Below are 23,502 nucleotides of genomic sequence, written 5' to 3'. Positions count from 1 at the left end.
CAAGGAAAAATGGGAAGAAGTAATACTTGTTATCTCTTGCTGGAAAATGACGACATAGGCTGGCAGACTCTGTGCGTGTGTGTGTGTGTGTGTGTGTGTGTGTGTGTGTGTGTGTGTGTGTGTTCTCTCTGTGAATAGTCATGGGTAGTGTCGTTGACGTGGTGTGTGTCCCAATCATAACACCCACTTGAGTTTGAAAAGTGACTGTAGTTATTTTATAAAGTTGGCCTGATTTCACTTGCAAAAGTGACGTACTATTTCACCAGAGTGGTGGCTCGTGCCTCGGATCCCAGCAATGAGGAACGGAAGTCATGAGAAGGCAAAGCCAGCCTGGGACTATACAGAGACACTCAAAAGAAACAACAAGGGCAAATTGACCATATTGGATGGCTAAAATGTATCCGATTTTTGAAGTACCCTTTGTATCTTAGGAAACTTTTCTTTCATTATAATTAATAACTTTCTCCCTGAAAGTAGCAATCTAACACCTCTTTAAAATACTAAATTAGCCCTTGGGGAAAGGAAAGAGAGGATGAATGGCAGGGATGGCCTGATCCGGCGCTTGGTTGTTTCAAAATGCAGTTTTCTTGCAAGAAGTGGCCACTTATTAATGGTTGCTGGGCTGGAGTGAGTGGTTTTCTTCTCTTCCAATCAATTCATGGCACTAGAGACCAGCAACACCAATTTAATGAAAAATCCGCTTGTCAGCTTGCTGGGGAAGCAAAAAAACACCACCCCAATAACAATAAAATAACAAACACAACCATAAAACTTGTGGCCAGGCTGAACTTCAACGTTTTATCTTGTTTTATGGACTCCCGTCTCAAACTCACCGCCTCTTGTCTTTTGCATTTCCACAATCCTCTCTGCAGAGGTGGACATCTGCTTAGCCCTCGGCCAGATTTCACTGCTGCCCTGGGAAGGTTTTTTTATTCATTAGGTTGGCAGTAGAAGGGGGGGGGGTGTTCTGTACAAGACAATGGATTCTTTTAACTAACAGAAGGGGGTATGGGGACCCTGAAACTTCTTCATTTTTAAGCCTCAGTTTCCTGACCTATAAAAAATAAGCAACAGAGTTTGCTGTGTGTGGATATGAGATAAACGTGAAAGACTGTACTTGTGGACTGGAAGGATGGTTCAGTGGTCACTGCATAAGCATGAAGATCAAAGTTTGGATAACAAGCAACCACATATATGCTAGGCTCTCTCTCTCTCTCTCTCTCTCTCTCTCTCTCTCTCTCTCTCTCTCTCTCATTCTGTGTGTGTGTGTCTGTCTGTCTCTCTGTGTTTCTGTCCCTCTGTTTCTCTCTTTGTCTTTCTGTCTGTCTCTTTCTTTCTGTATCTCTCCGCCTCTCTGCCACTCCCTGTCTTTCTGACTTTCTTTGTTTGTCTCTGTCTCTGTCTCTCTGTCTCTCTCTCTCTGTCTCCTCCCTCCCCTTTCTCTCTGTTGGCCTTGTGTGTGGAGCTGCCTTTCTTTCAGGCTTCAGGCATTGGAAAGAACAGAACCTGATCTAGGGTTTCTTTCTCCCCTTGACATCAAGAGGGAAAGTGATGTTTATGAAGAAGCACTGTATTAAAATCATGCTAGCCTTGCAGATCTGAAGCTGGGTCTCCTTGCATGGGGACGCCTTTGGTTATATCTTACACACGTGACTCTAAAAGACCAGGTGGAGAAATGAACCCATGGGCATAAATAGCCACATTCCCCATCGGCACTGATGGGGATTTGACCATTAATTCTCTTCCCCCCCCCCCATCCCCACCCCGCTCTCTCTCATGCTTGCATTTTCCCTGTGCAATTACTAGACCTCGGTCCTTCTAGAGAAGGGAAAGCACGCATCCCCAATACCATTTTGCATCCACAAATCAACTCTATAATTGGCATCTCATGACGGGCACCCACAAATCACAGTGCATTTGAAATTACAGGAACAAGATCGAGAGAGGATTTTCAGCTGTGTCTGGAAAGGTCTTCATAAACCCGCGAGAGAATAATAGGCTAGCCCCCAAATCTCCCATTCCAGCACCACTCACCATTATTTTAAAAATCATTGTATTTGCTGAGCCTACATAATTTTTCGGCCATCGGTGGGAGATTGTATTTGCATATTCCATCCTCTCTCTCTCTCCTGGCAACTCTCTATAAATAAAAACGTTGCAGCAGAAAGACACAGGCTACCAAAGACATAATGGCTATGCACCCAGGTTCCTGTTTAGATGAATCCACACCAATAGTCCCAAGTGTCTTGGAACAGTTTGTCATGGAGACGCTAAGGACCAAGCCCTAAGTTTCTTATGCGCCAACATTCTCCTGTGCCATGGGATTTACATTTCAGTCTAGATTTCTACAAAACCATACACACATTTAGTCACTGCCCCATTATAGGAATATCAGAGTGGTGTTTGACCCCTGCATTGTTAACTTGTGACCATAATCATTCATAGAGAATTACGCCTTTGCCAAGATAAAAAGGAAGAGTCCGCGAATGGCAGAGAGGGCATCATCTGGGGTCTGGGGATGTACTCAGTTGGCGGGAGGATCAAAAGTTCATGTCCTGCTACATAGCAAATTTCAGGCCAGCCTGGGCTACATGAGACCCTGCCCCAAAATAAAACTCCAGCATCTATCAGTTCCCCTGTTTCTGTTGAAGTTGGTTAAAGTACAGATCGCATTGCTATTCAGTTCGGGCTGGGTCAGCAGGGACGTGGGGATGGACTCTGTCCGCCGCTGGTACATTTAGTTCATCTCTGTATCTCCCGCAGGGTATGCCCAGGAGGAAGTACTGAAGGAAGAGGAGGAGGTAAAGGAGGAAGAGGAGGAAGAGGAAGACAGTGGCTCCGTGGCTCAACACCAGGGCAGCAATGACACCGGAACAGATGAGGAGCTAGAAACCGGCCCAGAGCAGAAAGGCTACTTCAGCTGCCAGAATTCGCCAGGGAGCCACCTGTCCAATCAGGACGCAGAGAACGAGTCTGTCCTGAGCGACACCAGCGACCAGGTGTCAGACATCAAAAGCGTCTGTGGCCGAGATGCCTCAGACAAGAAAGCAAACGCTCACCCCAAGCTTCCTAGTGAACCCCATAACTGCATGGACAAAATGACAGCCGTCTACGCCAATATCCTGTCAGATTCCTACTGGTCCGGCCTGGGCCTCGGCTTCAAGTTATCCAATAGCGAGAGGCGGAGTTGCGACACCCGCAACGGCAGCAGCAAGAGCGATTTTGATTGGCACCAGGATGCCCTGTCCAAAAGCCTACAGCAGAACTTGCCTTCCCGGTCCGTCTCTAAGCCCAGCCTATTCAGCTCTGTGCAGCTGTACCGGCAGAGCAGTAAGGTGTGTGGCTCGGTGTTCACGGGCGCCAGCAGGTTCCGCTGCAGGCAGTGCAGCGCGGCCTATGACACCCTCGTGGAGCTGACCGTGCACATGAACGAGACAGGCCACTATCAAGATGACAACCGGAAAAAAGATAGGCTCAGACCAACGAGCTACTCGAAACCCCGGAAAAGGGCCTTCCAAGACATGGACAAAGAGGATGCTCAGAAGGTTCTGAAATGCATGTTTTGTGGTGACTCCTTTGATTCCCTGCAAGATTTGAGTGTCCATATGATAAAGACAAAACATTACCAAAAAGTGCCTTTGAAGGAGCCAGTACCAACCATTTCCTCCAAGATGGTCGCACCAGCCAAGAAGCGTGTTTTCGACGTCAACAGGCCCTGCTCCCCCGACTCCACCACGGGGTCACTCGCAGATTCGTTTTCTTCCCAGAAGAGTGCTAACCTGCAGCTCGCCTCCAACAGCCGCTACGGCTACCAAAATGGAGCCAGTTACACATGGCAGTTCGAAGCCTGCAAGTCCCAGATCTTAAAGTGCATGGAGTGTGGCAGCTCCCATGATACTTTGCAGCAACTCACCACCCACATGATGGTCACAGGTCACTTTCTCAAGGTCACCAGCTCTGCCTCCAAGAAAGGGAAGCAACTTGTGCTGGACCCGCTGGCTGTGGAGAAAATGCAGTCACTGTCTGAGACCCCAAACAGTGAGTCTCTGGCCCCCAAGTCAGCGAGTAACTCCCCCTCCGAGTGCACAGCCTCTACCACTGAGTTAAAGAAAGAGAGCAAGAAAGAGAAGGGGGAGGATGAGCAAAGTGTCAAGAGCGAGGAGTATGAAGACTCTCTACGGAAACCTCTCGACCCTACCCTAAAATACCAGTATCTACGGGAAGAGGACTTGGAAGACGGCTCGAAGGGCGGCGGGGACATTTTAAAGTCACTGGAAAATACCGTAACCACAGCCATCAACAAGGCCCAAAACGGTGCGCCGAGCTGGAGCGCATACCCAAGTATCCACGCAGCCTACCAGCTGTCAGAGGGCACCAAGCCAGCCATGACAATGGGCTCTCAGATACTGCAAATCCGACCCAACCTCACCAACAAACTGAGGCCCATTGCGCCCAAGTGGAAAGGCATGCCACTTGGCCCCGTACCCACAAGCCTGGCCCTGTACACTCAAGTCAAGAAGGAGGCAGAAGACAAGGATGAAGTCATGAAGCAGTGTGGGAAGGAAAGTCCCCATGAGGAGGCAACATCTTTCAGCCAGCCTGAAGGCGAGCCTTTCTCCAAAATTGAACCACCTTCAGAATCCAGGAAGGCCGAGCCCTGTTCCCTGAAGGAGGAGGAGAAGCTGCCGAAAGAGAAGCCAGAACCATTAGAACCAGTGTCTTCTCTGACCAATGGCTGTGCACCGGCTAACCACACCCCCACCCTGCCTTCCATCAACCCACTCAGTGCCCTGCAGTCTGTCCTGAACAACCACCTGGGCAAAGCCACCGAGCCCTTGCGCTCGCCTTCCTGTTCCAGCCCCAACTCAAGCACAATTCCCGTGTTCCATAAGTCTGGTCTCAACGTGGTGGACAAGCCGGTCCTAAGTCCCACCTCCAGCAGGCCGGCGGCTAGTGTGTCACGACACTACCTGTTTGAGAACACCGACCAGCCCATTGACCTGACCAAGTCCAAGAGCAAGAGAGCCGAGTCCTCGCAAGCACAATCCTGCACGTCCCCACCTCAGAAGCATGCACTGTGTGACATTGCCGATATGGTCAAGGTCCTCCCCAAAGCCACCACCCCGAAGCCAGCCGCTTCCTCGAGGGTCCCTCCTATGAAGCTGGAAATCGACGTCAGGCGCTTTGAGGATGTTTCGAGCGAAGTCTCCACTTTGCACAAAAGGAAAGGCCGGCAGTCCAACTGGAACCCTCAGCATCTTCTCATCCTGCAAGCTCAGTTTGCCTCGAGCCTCTTCCAGACCTCAGAGGGCAAATACCTGCTTTCTGACCTGGGCCCGCAAGAGCGGATGCAAATCTCAAAGTTCACGGGACTCTCCATGACCACGATCAGTCACTGGCTGGCCAACGTCAAGTACCAGCTTAGAAAAACAGGTGGGACCAAGTTCCTGAAAAACATGGACAAAGGGCACCCCATCTTCTACTGCAGTGACTGTGCATCCCAGTTCAGAACCCCCTCTACCTACATCAGTCACTTAGAGTCTCACCTGGGCTTCCAAATGAAGGACATGACCCGGATGGCAGCCGACCAGCAAGGCAAGGTGGAGCAGGAGATTTCCCGGGTGTCGTCGGCTCAGAGGTCCCCAGAAACAATAGCTGGCGAAGAGGACACAGACTCTAAATTCAAGTGTAAGTTATGCAGTCGGACATTTGTGAGCAAACACGCAGTAAAACTCCACCTAAGCAAAACGCACAGCAAGTCACCCGAACACCATTCTCAGTTTGTAACAGACGTGGATGAAGAATAGTTCTGCAGGTATGGGGTTTGCTCCCAGGTGACAGTGACCATGGCCTTGTGAGGAGTGTGTAAAAAGGAGATGGGTCTGCTTAGAGGCAGAAGATGTCTCCTGAGGCCTCCCAGGACCGTAGTTTGTTGCCATAGACTTACTTTTACAAATGACAGGCCTCCATCAGTGGGTCCTAGCCATTCCCCCCACATCCTCCAGTTTAGCGGGGAAGCGGGATACAATGTATCTAAGAGAGATGAAGCTCCTGGTTGTTCCTAGAGCTCCAGGACACACGATTCCCTTAGCAACCTAAGGCCCAACCTCCAAGGTCCAGCTCCGCCTCATTTTAATTAACAAGGACTAGATTTCATTTTGTCATCTGCCTTCCCACAACAATGCTTAATACTTACAGAGTTGGGGAGAGGTGGCACCCAAATGAGGGCAGTGGGGGGGGGGGACTTCCTAGGGGCCGTTATATACAGAGATAGCTTAATCAGTTCACGAATGGCTTAATGTTATCTTTATTATCAGCCCTTGCAATGAATCCATTTGGTAGCCCGCTTTTATCAATGGCTACCTCTACGCTCCTTCCCTGTTTCCTTCCCACATTTATTTTCCTACAGACAAGCCGGGACCCTTAACGGGAGCCAGTCAGTATGCACTCCTCTTTGGAGCAGAGAGAAGACAATGCCTTTTGATCTTCATTAGGATACACTTGGGGTCAGAGTGCACCTTTAACAAAGACAGATTCAAAGCCTCCCTGAGAGTGTATTCTGCATACACAAATGGATAGTCGAAGCCTTTATGTGGCCAAGTGAGTAGGGTCCATCCCACAGCTTCAAGAATTTTTTTTTTTTTAAAACTGGGCTGGAGGTTTAGTTTGGTAGCAGATACATAAGGTCCCGGGTTCAAGCCCCAGTACCAAAATGAGAAAAAAAAAGGGGGGGGGTTGTTCCATGTATCATAGAAGTTGGTTGCTTTGTTACCAATGCCCAAGTTACTTACCTCACCTCCAGGAGAAAGGACAGAGACCAAAGGCAAATACTTTATAAAAGTTAGGTAGGCTGCTTCCAGATGTTGAGCTTAAGCAAGGCTGGATGTCACCTCCTTCATAGGATCCCTCTGCTCCCCTTCTCTCCCTTCCAGCATGACTTGCCATATGCTAGGGACCCCAACACGTATTCAGATTGACCTCTGTCTGAAACTCCACCCCAACATAAGGACCCACCACGAACTAGCAGTTCTGTACCCCGCACATGTCCCACAGCACTACGGAATTGCTCTTAATTAACACACAGCAAGGTATGGAGCTCTCACCACCCCCTTTGCAAAGCTTTCACTGTTTTACACAGGAGACTTCGGGTCAAGCTGTACGGATGTAGACGCCAGGGGAGTTCTGGGTAGAGAAAGGTCCCTCCCGTATGGCACACCCCAGAGCTAGGGAGTTTCCGAGTGGGAGAAGGGGCAGAAAGAGAAGGAAATGTGTGCTTGACTCCAGACTCTTCCCTCCAGGTGGGAATCCATGCTTCCGATTTGGTGGGACATCCCCCCTGAGGGCCACCCCTATTGTCTGCATGCCTTTATCATGATAATTACATGTTCCGGGCAGATTCCTCTCCGGGTTTCCAAGCATGATTGTACATCTTACCTTATCGAATGGAAAAGCTATTTCGCCTCTGTTGAGCCCACGCGTGAGCTTTGGGCTCTGCCACATGCTATTTATTTACCGTATCACATTTTAAATTTTTATGTAATTAGCCATTACGCTCTTATGGTCCTAAAATAATAATAATAATAAAAAAGGTGGACATACATAAAGAACCTAGAGACGAGAAGTATGTTTTAAATCTAATAATTGTGGGTGCAAACCCCTGCGAGGAGAACAAATAGGTAATGTTTATTTTGTGCTATAATAAAGACCAATTTTCCACCTGTTAGGTTTGTAATCATTTTTTAACTTCGAATTGTAACTAGGGAGCAGGGAGCAGAGGGAAGGCCTGAGGATCTGATGCGTACACTATCTGTTCTAGAGAAGCAAACATCGACCAGTAGTCTGGGGGGACATACACAAAGGCTGCCTCTAAACCCAGGAGACACGTGGGTGAGACTGCTATTGTTGCATCTGTCCGCATTTGTACAGAATAAATACTTCTAATTTATGGCAGTGTTATTGTGTAGAATACGGAGGCTCCATGCAACCACTGACGTGCTGGGGTGTCTGGCAGGGCTGCGGAAAGAAGTTTGAAGTCATCCCATCCAATGGGACTGTGTCATTTATGTGGAAGGCAGGGTGTGGGTGTGGGTGTGTTTGTATTTAAATGGAAGGCATTCCGATCTGCTTGAATGGTTGTCCCCACCCCCATGGGTGACAAGGTGGTCCCTGGAAGTTTGGCTTATCTAGGAAATAGCACCTCCTCACTTCAAGTACTTGATGGGAGCCATAGGTATGCACCTTGCCCCCTCTTCTGAGCTTATGCATAGGATAGCATGGTGTCATTGGTTTTCCTTTTAATTTTATAAGCTTTATTATATGTATTTTAAAATGATGGTTTTTAGATGGTTACAGGAATTCTACCATCACCTGGAATTCTAATCTTAGCTGATATGGAAAAGGGGCCAATATCAGAAAAAGATGACATGATATTTTATAAAGCACATCAAGATACAGTGGGATATTTAAGAGTTTACCATATCTACAAATTTCTAAATGGTGCAAATTTCGACCTGAATTTTCTTTCCCTTCCTATGCCCACCTCTAATCCTGTGAACACCCTGTCAAATAGCAAAATCAATTTTTTTTAATGTTAAATTCCTTGAGAGGCATTAAATGGGCATCCCGGTCTTTTAAGACATAACTAATCTAAAACAATTCCCCATGTATTTGTATATACCTTTAAAAATCTCTTGCTCTTGACTGGAAATTAAACAGCGAGTAAATCATTGAGTCCCGAATGCATAAGGACTTCAAATTATAGTCATTACCACGTAATATAGTGGACGAGTTTAACGGCACACCTAACCTTGAGGCTGCGGGCAGAAATGTATTCTAGTCCAACAAGCTGCCTGCCACTTCTGTTATAGAGGGCTTGATGAAAATGTATGCGAAGGGGGTGAAACGCGAGGGAGGCTGCCAGATAAGATAAAAGATGGATGTCTAAGTCAGTTAAACTTGCCCTTCACCGAACCACCAAGTCTTTGTATGACCATGTCCCAAATATCATTATGGGGACCTTAGTTTTATTTTAATTTTTTCAAAAACTCTCCACTGTTCACATGAGATTCATTTTCCACCTGGAGAGTCATAATTCTATCAAAATTGATCACGTAGACTGCACACCAATCTAGGAATCGCCAAGCAGGCGGGAGTCATGAAGGCCCGTGAAAGGTGTCCACTGTTTTTCTGTCCATTAAAGAAACGTCTGTCTTTCTGTTTCTCCTCCCCTCCCTCTGGTCCTTCCATCCCTCGGCAAACATTGGCCATGTTTCACCACGTACCACATTCTAGTTAGCAACAGGGCATAGCATCGAGCCAGCAGGAACACCAGTTGTAATCGAAAAACCGTGGAGATTCGTACCAGTTGCTTCCTTCCACGCCTTACACAATGCTAGCCTCACAAACAGTCCTATAAAAGTATGGGTCAATTCAAAAAATAATGACAGAGGCACCGCGCTGTACTTCCCAAGGTCCCTCCATCTATGACCTCTGGCAAACATGGTGCAGATACCAGGAAAAAAAAACTAAACTAATGACCAGGAAAAAATGTCAGCCACGAAGGCCAGTGGCAAACGCACAGCTCGAGGGAAATTTGTTCAATGGAATGCACAGCGGGGACACTTCCCTGTCCCAGGGAAATAAAGATGGTGGCCACTTGTTCGAGGAACATTTGGCTGCACAGCTCATCTGCCCTGGCTTCTGACTTCACCCCATCCCACCATGTTCAACCCAGCTTCCATAGCTGTGAAACAGAGACGTCATAACTGGCTCCCAGGAAGGATTTAAAAATTACATAAATGTGTGGGAGCCCTTTGCTTAAAGCTTGGTATGCAGCAGGTCCAGGAAAGTAAGTCCTGAAGAGTCTCTCAGCCCTGCCTGTGTCCTGAAGCATTAAAAATCTTAGAATTTACAGTCTCCCCAACCGACTAATTCATGTCCAGATAGCCATACCCCTTGCAAACCCTTTGTTGTAGCTGTGGCAAAACTATCACCCACTGGCTTCTTTCTATGATGAAGGAATGGTTACTCTTGGTATCTTCATTTTGAAGGAAGGTAAGCCTTAGCTTTCAAAATGGTTTCATTATTCTTCCATTAACATGAAGTCAGCCAGATGGGAGTCCCAACCTTAAGCACTATGGGTCTATACAATCCTTATCCAATATCTTCTGCCTTTGGCATCCTCCTTCTCACCTGAGTAGAGGGTCCACTATATGGCCAATCATACACAGAAGAGGCTAGAATATGTGGGTAAGAGGTATTCCAAAAACAAGAGTTCCCCAAGGGCTTCTAGGAAACCCCAGCTATAAACGAGTTATAATTCCACATGGCCTAGTGGCAGAAATGCTTTATAAGAAGCATTTGTGCAATTCCACTATAGCATGTATATCAGAGTAAGCAAAGACAGCCTCAATGTCACTCATGGTGTCACTAAGTGCTGGATCTCAGAGAACCCCCATAATACCCAGAGTCAGATGTTGACCAAAAGATTATTACACAGGTATATGGGGACCTAAGATGCCCTACAGGGTGAAGCAGCGTGCCTCAGTTCCTGTTAAATCTCCTGTTTAGTCATTTGACATGCATTCGAATAAAGTATAAAACCAAGACATTACTGGAAGCCACATGGACTTCGATATACATCACCCTGACTCTCAGGAATACATTTTGGACAAACAAAATAAAATGAGATCACGTGTTCAGGATGGTACAGCCAAAGGTAGGGACAACATGAGAAATACAGAAGTGGGGTCATGCCGGATGCTCTGGCCCTTTCCGAGGGACAGGAACCAAAGGAGGAAATTTTTGTAATTTTTTTTGTTTATTTCTTCAGAGCAATCTGCCTCACCTCACTGGGCACATCACCCCATTGCGCGTTCCTCCTCATTGGGACTCCGGAATGTTCTGTCTTGACGTGTGTAATTCGCCACTTTAATATAGATCAACATTGTTGATAATTTACCCCAGTCAGCCATCACCACCATCCTTTCATTTAAGCAGACGTGATTTTTGGTTTGGTTTCCTCCTCCCCTTTTGCTAAATTGAAACTCCATAAGCGACAAGGAGTGCAATGTTTTAATTAGCTCATATTTTTTATATGGATTTATGTCTTTAAAATACATTTGCGTAATTCTTCAGCTAAATTAAAAACGTCTTTCTGCAAAAGCAAGGAGAGGAAAATAAAGAGTAAATTGCATCATTAGGTTACGAAGACTCGAGAAGAAGGGAAGAAGCCAGATGAGAGGCACAACGGGCAGGTTTGCAGGGACTGGCTCTCCGAGATCATTTTGAACTTGCCCTTCATTTAACGAAGTCTTTCTCTAGGAAAGCATTTAAGGGGGAAAAGGGGGCTTGGGGAGGGAATTATTTTTCTGAGGCCCCTTGTATGTAAACAGGCGGTTAGTTACCATCCATGAGCTCATTTGAAACCCAACCTGCCTCCAAACATAACGGAAAAATACGAGTCGCAATGATAAATCGTTTCCCTCTATATTTCTCTCTTTGTCTGTTTTTTTTTTTTTTAAGCTTTCCCCAATGTTTTTTCCCCCGACTTTATAAGAGACAAGTGACATTCCGTGGTAAACGCTAGAAAAAGCCATGCAGAACTGAGATCTCTCTAATGCATTGACACTAACTTGCCCTCTATTGTTGGAAATGAGCAGGCGCCCATGATTGTTCATCAAACAGCTCCTAATGCTGTTAAGGCATTCAGCTATAATTTCTCCTTGCATTTATAATTACTGTCATAGACTGCACACCTCGGTGAGCAGATTAAAGCTATAAACTATTTAGCCGCGGCTCTCCGACGAGGGACTAGATTTGTCTGGCAGGAGGTATTTGTTAGGGAGCTTGACACTTCACATAAAAAACGACTCCACTTGATGAAGAACAATACAGTTTGAGCAATGCAGGGATTTTAAATCAGTGGGGACGCCACGCCCCACAAGAATCACAGGGCAGTTTGTTAAACGATATGTAGGCCAGGAGGGTGTGGGATGTGCTTGGCTACCAAAAGAAGAGGATCCACTGCTCAGCTCTTCCCCACTCTTCTCCGAAAGATGGGGAGTTGGTAGAAAATCAATGTGTTTCCTGTCTCCCAGGGAACCCTTTGTAAATGTTATAGGAAGCACACCGGAAGAAGATGGATGTCAATATCCCAAGGAACAGAAAACTCTACAACTGAAGGGAGTATGTGGGAGATAGTGGGTGACCGTTCTTCCCCCCTGGAACATTGTGTGTGTGTGTGTGTGTGTGTGTGTGTGTGTGTGTATGAGAGAGAAGAGACAGAGACACACACAGAGACAGAGACAGACAGATGACAGAGACAGAGACAGAGGAGAGAACGCTTGTAGGTACACAATATATTCAAGTATGAAGTATGTTTCCATCAAACAGATTTCTAGGCTTTTCCCTGTAAAAGTACCAAAGGTACTTTTTCTAACTTGCTTATCTTGTAAGTGCTGGTACTTCTTAACCAGGAACTTTCTGTCATGTGAGACTGGTTTGTGTGCACGTGTTAGTTTGCATTGCTGGGGATCAACCTCAGGGCCTTGAGCACTTTAAGTCAAAACTCTAAAGTTAAGATACACTAACTCTAAGATAATTCTAAGATACACACGAGCACTTGTTTGTGTGTGAGTGTGTGTGTTTGTGTGTGTATGATATCCATTATATAGATTGATACATTTGTAAGAATATTTAATATATATATATATATATATATATATATATATATATATATATATATATATATATATATATATATATAATGTACTTGGAACATACCCACCCTCTCTCCCACCTGCCTGCCATTTTCATTCATCTTCCCAGTTTTGTGTCTCTTTGTGATAGACTCTCACTGGGTTCTCTAGGCTGGTCTTGAACTCACAGACACCCTGTTTCTGCCTTGCCTCTCTGTGCTTGGATTTCAGATCTGTTTGATAGACTTTTTCATGGCTTTGATTTGCTATGAAATCATCCTCCATCCACTCACATCTTATAGCCATAAATAAACACAAACTTATTTTAATAGTGTCATTCAGGATCAAGACCTGTGGGGTACCTACCAATAGCCAGAATAGAGTGCTTGCATTCAGACACCAGGGACTGACCATTGCCAGTGCCCAAGAGCCAGGAGGTAGCCCAAGGAATCCAGCAGGCTAAGAACAATGGTGTCAAATTAAAGCAAGAAGCGCTGGCATTGCTCTAACACATGAGAGCTAAGAAATCCTTGTCTTTGCGGCAAGACAAATGTTTTCATTGATGGGCTTTGTTGTTGAGTTCTGGATTGACTGTTATTGTTTTGAACAACTCTTCAAGCTAAGCAGCATAGAGGAAACCAGACCGAACTCCCAAGGAACCCATTTGCAGCTTTCCAATCCGGTGCCAAGCCGGTTAGGGACAGAGGTCCCGTTTCCTAGGTTCTTTGTCCCCTTATTTCCTATGACATTGGACTTCAGTTCTTGCATCAATATACCACTCCCAACTGTGGAAGACTCAAGCATCCATTACATTGTCCTTGCACAGAACAGAAGAGCAGTCTAAAGGTCTAAGGGTGCCAGCCAGCCATGTTTGCTGCAAACCATCCAGACGTGACAGGAAGAGTTCCTGGGATTTGGAACAGTGAACAGAGCAATTCCTGATACACTGGGCTGAAGTGATCATCCAGTGTCCTTGACGGTCTAGCTCTGCCTTACACACTTGACACCCTCCTGTTCCCCATGCATCTTCCCAAAGGGTGCTAGCTGCACTGTGGGTGCAGCCAGTGAAATGGTTCCTGTGCTCTAATCCCAGTGATGTTCAACCAATGATGATGTCCCTACCCCTTGGACCAGTGATATTTATTCTATAAGGCAGGTATCATTTCCCTCTTACTGATAGGAAACTCCAGGCTCTGAGAAGGGGTTTCGGGAACCTGAGACCCACATGCAGCAGATGGCAGAGCCAGATCCCGGGGAGGCTAAGCTCGGGGCTGTTCACACAGCACCAGCCTCCTGAACTCATCCTGGCTTCAGCATACACGGAACTCCCAGTATTTCTGGGCACGGTGCCTTTAAAGTGTGTAGCATGTTTACTGGCCGATGTGTTAGCTATGGATGGTATGGGCTGGGCGAATGGCTCAGTGGGTAAAGCGCGTGTCTAGTAGTTCAGAGGACCATAATTTGTTGGTGGTGAGTTTTTACTTCATTAATTTTGTTATTTATTCGCTTTACATTCAGATTATAGGCCCTCCTCAACTCTCTGTGCCACCCTTACAATTTCCTAACCCCACTATCCTCTCTACTTGTCCTCAGAGAAGGGGAAGGTCCCCTTGGGTACCAGTGTCCTGGAACATCCAGTAGCAGCAGAACTACACATATCCTCTCCCACTGAGGCCCAAACAGGCAGTCTGCTTAGGGCAAAAAGGGCCAATGGCAGGCGGCAGAGTCAGAGACAGTGCCCATTCCAATTGTTAGGGGACCCACATGAAGACCAGGCTGTGCATCTGCTGCAGATGTGTAGGGGGCTTGCTCTGGCCCCTGAATGCTCTCTGGCTGGTGCCTCAGACTCAGTGGGTCCTTGTGGGCACCCAGTTTGTTGACTCTGTGGGTCTTCTTTTGGTGTCCTTGACCCCTCTGGCTTGTTCCATTCCTTCCTCCACTCTTTTACAAGACTGCCTGATGTCTGGCTGTGGGTCTCTGAATCTGTTTCCATCCACGGCTCAATGAAGCCTCTCAGGAGACAGTTATAACTGGGTGGGAGAAGGTGAGGAGGAGGGCGGGTGATCAGGCATGGGAAGGGAGAGGAGAGAGAGGGCTAGGAATGGAAAGGGAAATCAGTAGAGAATGTCTCTGGACTTATGGGGATGACCCTAGCTGAGATTCTATCAGTGAGGGGATATGGAGACCGAAGTGGCCACATCCTGTAGCCAGGTGGGACTTCTAGGGGAGGGAGCAGGATATTAACTCATGGACAACACCCTCAAGCAAAAATTTGTCCTGACTATGGGATACAAAGGGATAGAGATGGAACAGAGATTGAGGCAACAGCCTATCAATGACCACCCCAACCTGAGCCCCATCCCGTGTGGGAAAGCCAACCCCAGACACTATTAAAGATACTCTGGTATGCTTGAAGACCTGAATATGAATCCCCAGAAGTGATGTAAAGCCAGAGGCAGTAACCTGTGTCTTTAACGCCTGTGTTCCTGTGAGGAGCAGAAAGGCAAGGACAGGAGAAACTCTGGAGCCCGTGTGCAGGTGCATGGTGCATGTATCAAAAGACCAACTAATAAAAAGATTCTGCCTTAGGCAGTCATGGGAGATTTTCATCCAGCCTTCAAGATGTGCACACACACACACACACACACACACACACACACACACACATCTGCTTTTGCTTAATGTGCCCTTTTGTGTGTATGTGTGTGTGTACATATGTGCGCACACCCATGCAAAATAAACTACACTTCAATACTGATGTCAACACTATCACAACACACAACTTGTTAAAAATACAATAAATGCATAAAATACTAGTGACTATACCTTAGTCATACTTATTATAAATAATGAAGTGTTCTTTAATGCCCAGATACTAGCTGGAAAGCTGGAAGCCCAGAAATACTGTCCCCTTTCCAGCTCTAAAGTTGAACCAACTCTTGTAAACCACCCAGTATTCTTGTTAACATAAAAAGACCCATGGGTCAATCATACTCCTGGACTGTGACATTGGCCCTCAATGTCTTGCTTCATGGCGCCTCCTTCATGGCAAACCTTCATGTTTGCATGGTACCTCCAGACAGCTGTGTGAAGCTCTCCTCCTTTACTCGGGCACTGGAGCCAAGCACTGTGTGTGCATCTGTGCCTTTTAAAAATCCAAAGATGACAACCAGCACTCAAGAGGCAGAGGCAGGTCACTGAGTTCAAGGCCAGCCTGGTCTACAGAGTAAATTCCAGGACAGCCAGGGCTACACAGAGGAAACCCTGTCTGAAAAACTAAAATTCAGAACCAAGAATTACCCAGGTGCTGGTGCTTCCCAGATAGACTTAAATGTCACAACTTGGGCTCACCAGAGGCTCCACAGAGGTTCAGAGTGTCACCTCCAAAACCTTTGTGAAACTTATGTGCTGGTGTGCCGTAGCAGGAAATATGACTCTGAAGACATGAGTGGGGTTTACGGAAACATCGCAGGAGTGAATGAGTTATCCCGGGAGTGAGCCTGCTATGATGGGTGTGTGTGGGCTCTTGACAAGAAAAATGAGTCAAGCAATTGAGCATAGAGCTGGATGGGTAGAGTGCTCTCTGAGCATGTTCAGATCCCCAATTTCCATCCCCAGCACCATGTAACCAGATGTGGTGATGCTCACCTGTAATATCAGCAGGGGAGAAATGGGGTCAGGATGTATGAAACTCAAGGTCATCACTGGCTACATAATGAGTTCAAGATTAGCCTTGCAATTTTGAGATAAGAAGGGGAAAGAGATACATCCTCTCTTCTAGTTTCCCCTCCTGACACTTAGAGTGGAGCCAGCACCATACAGGCTCTTACCAGATGCAGCCTCTTCATCTTGGATCTCCCTATGTCCACAGCCACAGCCAAATACATTGATATAATTTATTCATACACTAAGAGAGTCCCTCTGTGATTAGACCAGCTAAGCAGGCCCAGGACAGGCACTGAAGGCTACAATAAACCTAACACTGAAGGCAGTAGCCATCCTGGTTACACATGAGAGCTGGGGACCAATCTCAGGTCTTCTTGTCAGCACAGCAAGTACATAACCAACTTGAGCCATCTGGTCAACCCCATAGTCTGGCTTCTCATTTTACTGATTAGACAAAATAACATTGGCTTTGGTTTCAAGACTCACACACTTCTTTCTACACAATACTAACCAGGACACCTAGAAGACCAGGTTGGTAACACAGGGGCCTCTTCCCAAATCAAGGCCATTTCTGTGGTTTTTCCACAAGGAGGTCATTTCATTCTCCTTCATGGCATAGATGAAGAATCCTTTCTCTATTAATAATGGGTTATAATGTTTATACATTTTACATTTTCAAATATCTGGTCAGTACCTGCCTTGTTACAATCTCTAGACATGATGCTGGGGACACAGGTCAGTCATGGTGGCACTCCAGTCAAGCAGAGAGGCAGTTGACAGTCACACAATCTCAAGTGAACAAAACATGCTGGTGAGAAATGCTGCCAAGGAGAGATGTGTGTGTCTCTAAGGGTTTCTAGAAAGGACTGTGACGTGGGAATGGAGGCTGAGGTGTGGAGGAGATTAGCTGTTAATTCTTATAGAAGAAAGTATGATCTAGATCAAGGGGACTTCATGTGCTGAGGTTTTATGATAGGCGGGATGAAGGAAATTACAAACCTGGCAATCAAGAAGGGAGATACAGAGTATCAGTCTGTGTCTGCCCCTCAGGGGAGATAAAAGTATCAGTCTGTGTCTACCCCCAGGGAAGATACAAAGTATCAGTCTGTGTTCACCCTTCATCAGCACCATTCACTCATCTCAATGGTCATCCAGATGTTGGGTATTTATATATATTGCATAAAATGACACCAAGGCTCAGAGACACCGACATCCCCAGGGTCACACTCAATGACAAGGGAGGATGAAGGACCAACTTCCACCAACTTTAAGCACGGGTTGCTCTTACCATGTACCTTTGTCACTTGCACCTTCTCCACTTGATCTAATAACTTACTTTTTAAAGCTGTCAAGTGGACATTGCATGTCTCCTAGCATCATAGTCAGAACTTGAAAACATCTAGTAGATTAGAGATACCCCTTTGGTTAAATGCTCGCTGTTTGAGCATGAAAACCTGGATCCCCTGTGTCCACTTAAAGAGTCAAGCACGGTAGCTTGCATCTGTAATTTCAGCACAGGAGAGGCAGAGACAAGAGTTCACTTCCCAGATAGACTAGCCATGGACAAGCTCAGGGGTCAATAAAAGGACTGTCTCAAAAATCAAGGTAAAGAGTCATAGCAGAAATGCCCAGTATCAAAGTCTGGTCTCTACATTTACACACACATACACATGCGCCCCACACATATGTGAGCATACATGTGGGCACTAAATTGTTCATACATACACACACATGTAAGTACATACATACACATGAATGAATAAATGAATAAATAAATAAAAGTAAGCAAGAACTAAGCGAATCCCAGGGCATTAACCAACATTGATGTCTATTGAACATTTCACATGTGCTAAGCCAAAACTAATTTTCCAGAGCTGCTTTTGAATTCTTCCAGCAATTTCTGGAAATGGCGGTTTGGGTGACCTTTGCTTTTATTACAGTTGAGGGAAACGGAGCTGGAAGAATTCAGGATCCGTACTGAGGCTGCTCTTCTCGTAAACATTGCAACCGGGCTCACACCCATTCACCGGTGCTTGTGTCTCCAGCTTCCCAAGGACTGACTGCTGCTGTGTGGTTACACAACAGGGCTGGCTGTATCCCTGAGGGCTGAAATATTTGGATCTTTGGGGAAGAATGTGTAGAATTTGAACTGGGGAAATGCCTCAGTGTAGGACATATATCTGGATGCCCTGTATCCCAAAATATCTTTCTACTCTAACCTTAGATCTTCCCCCAAATCTATGTTCTATGCAGACTGTGAATTGAGTTTATACAGTACAGAACATGGATTATTTAGATTCATTTTGGCATGTAGAGTCACAAGGATAAAAACCTAGGAACCAGAAGTGGCTCATTCTTTTTCTGTCTTTTCTTTTCTTTTTTCTTTCTTTCTCTTTTTTTTTTTTTTTTTTTTTTTTTTTTTTTTTTTTTTTTTTTTTTTTTTTTGGTGGCTCTTTCTAAACAGGAAATGACATTGTTGCTGTTGTTGCACTTGTGGGGTAATTGGCATGGATCTAAGTGTGAGGCGGGGATGGAGCCTAAGTACAGAATGTGTCTAGCCAGGATTCCTGTCCCATGGTACAGGAAGCATGTGGAGTAAAGTCAAAGCTTCCCCAGTTCAAGTCTGTGCTGTGCCTCCTTTCCCAGGGATGAGTACTGGGCTGGGCTTCAAATGTTATCTTCAGAATCAATATAATTAATGAATAATGAACAAGAACTACTCTCAAATAATCTATCTCCATTGACTACTATCCGTGTTACACTCTGTTGCTGTAATGCAATGTAAAAACACTCTGACCAAAAATGGTAAGGAAGAAAAGGGGTTATTTAGGTTTATGCTTCCGAGTCATGATACATTATTGAAAAAAGTCAGAGCAGGAACCCAAGGCAAGAGCCCACAGACAGGAACTCTGGAAAAGCGCTGTTTGCTAGTTCATTCTCTGGTTCACTTCTTGGGTCGTTTTTAGCTAGGTTGTTTTGGGGTTTTGTTCGTTCATGTGTATTGGTATTTTGTGTGTGTGTGTGTGTGTGTGTGTGTGTGTGTGTGTGTGTGTGTGTGTGGCATGTGGGTGCAGGGCCCACTGAGGCCAGAAGATGGCATCAGCTGCTCTGGAACCAGAGTCACCAATGGCTGTGAATCACTGTGTGGGTGCTAGGAATCAAATCTGATCCCTCTGGAAAAACAACCAGTGCTCCTAACTGCTTGGCCATCTTCCTGCCCCTATCTAGCTTTTTGGGGGTTGGTTTTTTTGTTGTTGTTGTTGTTGGTTTTTTTTTTGTTTTTGGCTTGTTTGCATTGTATTGTTTGTTTGTTTTGTTTTGTTAGTACAGCCAAGGACCACTTGCCCAAAGAACTATGTTCCATTGCTGTGAAGAGACACCATGACAACAGCAACTCTTATAAAGAAAAACATTTGGCTGGGGATGCCTTACAGTTCAGAGGTTCAGTCCATTATCATCATGGTGGGAAGCATGGAAGCATTCAGTCAGACATGGTACTGGAGAGGTACCTGAGAGTCCTACACCCAGATAAACAGGCAGCAGGAAGAAAGAGCAACAATGAACCTCACTCGAGTTTCTGAACCTCAAAGACCATCCCCAGACCCCCAAGCCCTCCACCCCGTAACACACTTCCTCCAACATGGCCAACCCTCCATTAATGCCACTCCCTATAGGTCTATGAAGGCCATTTTAGTTCAAAGCACCACAAAGGGAGACCCTCCTTTCAATTAATGATCAAAACAACCACTCACAGACATGCCGACCGACCACCCAGACCTAGGTAATTCCTCAATAGAACCTTCTCCTCTCAGATGGCTCTGGGTGACATCAAGTTGACAATTAAAGGCAAATAGGGCAGATGTTTAATTTAATCAATGTTTATGTAGAATCAACCAGTTTCTTTGTCACGGGGCTATGGCCAGGATTAAAGAGATTGTTGTTGATCTACAACCCAAATCATAGTAGGTACCCAGATATTCTGAAGCATTCTAGTCCAGAGTCTCAGGAACCAGGAGAGACTTCAGATCCATTGTACCTGATCCCGAACCCAAGCAGCATTGCTTCTCTCTGAGCATCAGCCTCTTCCTCCCCGATGTGAAACTTACTGGGGCATCCTTCCAGCAAGGGCACAGACTCCCAGAAAGCTCAAAATGTGCAGACTGCTGAAAGACCCCAGAGTATGTTGTGGAAGCAGTAAGTGACCTCACAGTCTGCTTGCTCACTCTGAAATTTGTACTCCAGATAAGATAAGATGGATCATAGGAGCTCTTGACACTGGGTCTGACCCACAAACAAACTCGGAGAAACTTGGCTTCCCTCTGCATTCATGCCTCCCCACCCCTGCCTCCTCAAAATACATAATGCCCCTCTTGTTCTCTTAAGGTTTAAATCAAAGACCAGGATAAAACTGCTATTTTATTTGAATACATGGAGTCGTCATAAATACAGGCTTATTCAAAGCAGACCTTGGGGGTGGGGAGGAAGTCATGCCCCTGGCAAGGATCAGGACGAAGTATCAAACCCACATCTCCTTCCATCGCTTCCATCTCTTTCCACCTCATTTCTTCTCTTGCTCTGTGACTAGCTACCTTGAAATTTTATACTTGTATTACAAATCCACTGTTGGCTAAAACATGTTCAGGAAAAAGCTGTGCTGGACTTTTCCATTCAGATGCTGGTGATGGTGCTGGTGCTCGTGATGATGCTAGTGTTGATATTGACCTGGAATGGCAGTGAGGCGATAGTGGTGATGGTGATGGTGGTGATGATGGTGATGGTGGTGATTGTGGTGATTGTGATGATGGTAGTGATGGTGATGGTGGTGGTGGTGATGGTGGTGGTGGTGATGGTGGTGGTGGTGATGGTGGTGATGGTGGTGATGATGGTGGTGATGGTGATGGTGGTGATGGAGATGGTGGTGATTGTGGTGGTGATGGTGATGATGGTGGTGGTGGTGATGGTGGTGGTGGTGATGGTGGTGATGATGGTGATGATGGTGGTGGTGATGATGATGTTGATAATGATGTGATATTAATAATGTTGATATGGTAGTGATGATAATGTTGGTGAGATTACGATGGCAATGATTAGTGACACTGGCATGATGAGATGTTACTGGTGGTGGTGGTGATGACAGAACGAGATGATAAAGACTGAGTTGGTGATACCGGCTTGGGATGATCGCTGTAATCATGGCAGTGGTGGTAAGAGAGAGGATTCTGATGAGGTGATGGTGCTGGTGCTCTGATGCTCAGGTGACACTGATGAAGCATGGAGACACACAGAGAGCTGTGCCTGCTATGACACCTCTGTCATCGTTGTGGTCCTTGTTTTCACCAACACTGAGAAGACGCACACTCACTGACCCTTGCTTTGGGTCGATCGCTCTCTCTCTGTCACAGTAGGTATATAGTTGCCTCTTCTTTTGGTGGCTTCTTTTGCAAAAAAGAATTTACATGATTTAATGATCTTGGAAGATGACAAAGGGACTCTACCATCAGTCACACATTTAACTTTGAAGATGCAAAAGCTGTCCTTTAAAATGTGGGACTAAGATAAGACACACTGGGCACATAAAAAGTCCCGTGGATTCCTGATAGTGGTGTGTGTGTGTGTGTGTGTGTGTGTGTGTGTGTGTGTGTCTGTGTGTCTGTGTCTGTGTGTGTCTGTGTGTGTCTGTGTGTGTCTGTGTGTGTCTGTGTGTGTCTGTGTGTGTGTATGGTGTGTGTGGTTTATGTGCTGGGGGAGGGGACAAGAGAGGCACCTGAGTTTCCCTTTCATGTACACGCTGTCACCATTCCTGGGAGTGCTCTGTCCTCAGTACCTGCAAACGGAGCCTGCAGGACAGCCTTCACTAACACCAGTCACTGGCTGTGAGTTTCAGCAGAGGCCGAGAGATGAGTGGTTAGGTCAGGCCCTTGTGTTTGTCCTGATTCTCCCATATACTCTGTAAGGACATAGCAATGCTGACACCAGCTTTGGGGTGATGAAACAAACCCCAGAGAGGTGCAGTGCCCAGCAAGACCAAAGAGGTAGGACATAGAGGGGCTAGAACCAAGTATGGACCAGAATTACAAGCATTCTCCAAGCATCCTTCTGCTGTGGCTCAGTCCAATCCTGTTAGGAGTTTACTACATGGAAGTGTGAGGTGTAGACAGAGCTGTTGCTCTCGGAGCAGAGGTGGGAGCGACCCCTCCAAGGCCCAGATCTTTGGCACAGACAACTTTCTGCCACTCTGCCCTTGTTTTATGTGGTATTTTTTCATCAGTGAGAAAAAAATATATGTTTCCAGTTACATTATTTTTAATGTTACTCGATTTCACAGTCAAATAATTCTACTTTGGTACACCAGAGGGTTGTATCTGTCCAATGTCTGCCTCTGCTTCCTTTCCACACGTTTGCCAGGGCCTTTACCTTACCCCCTGGCTGCCTTCCTCTGGATACTCTTGGATGCTGTAACCATAGTGATGGGTCCCTATTTGATCATCTTTGCTCTGCCTCAGAAGCTGAAGAACCAATCAGTATCACTCCATCCCTGAATCATAAGAGGACAGAAAATGGGAGTGGAGAGGAGGCCTGTCAGCTGTCTCGGGAGGTGGAATTCTTGCTCCCCAGAATCCCGAAAAAGAACTGTAGGCAAGCTAAGCTGGGGAGAGAAATACAGAGTAACCAGGGCCATGGGCTGGCTCTCTGCTCGTTTCCTGAGAACCTGGAGCAGTCGTATCAGCCCTCTGCTCCCAGCTACCTCTCCTGTCAGAAAGCTGTACAAAGGCCAAACTTTCTCATCCTCACAAACTAAAACCAGAGTGAAGGACAAAGACAAGAGAGTATTTGGTACCCGGGGTGCTCCAGTTAACAACCTGTTAAGCAGGAACTGGGGACACAGCTCAGATGGTAAAGCATTTGCCCCAGAAGCTCAAGGTTCTTAGTTCAGATACAAGAACTCATGCTTTAAAAGCTGTAAGTGGTCAGATAGAGACAGGCAGAACCTTGGAACCTGCTGCCCAGATGGCTTACTTGGTGAGTTCCAGGCCAATAGAAAAGTTTGTCTTAGAAAGATAGAGTATCAGAGGATATGCTCCAGGGGTTACATGCATGTGCATTACTGATTCACATGCATGCACATGCACATGCACAT

At 46.1% G+C, this 23,502-nt stretch overlaps 1 protein-coding gene across 1 annotated transcript in view; it reads left to right on the top strand.

The window, feature by feature from the left end:
• TSHZ2 (teashirt zinc finger homeobox 2) overlaps positions 1–6,252 on the top strand; it is a 242,371-nt gene extending 236,119 nt beyond the window's left edge. Inside the window, exon 2 of the mRNA XM_080924755.1 lies at positions 2,764–6,252. Coding sequence (XP_080780881.1) covers positions 2,764–5,807 — 3,044 coding nt within the window. The 3' untranslated portion in view covers positions 5,808–6,252. The remainder of the gene's footprint in view (positions 1–2,763) is intronic.
• Positions 6,253–23,502: the final 17,250 nt, after the last annotated feature.

This window comes from Micromys minutus (assembly GCF_963924665.1).
Source record: "Micromys minutus genome assembly, chromosome: 11".
Taxonomy (NCBI): domain Eukaryota; kingdom Metazoa; phylum Chordata; class Mammalia; order Rodentia; family Muridae; genus Micromys; species Micromys minutus.
Note: the sequence above shows the minus strand (reverse complement) of the source record. Positions and strands in the feature narration are given on the sequence as shown.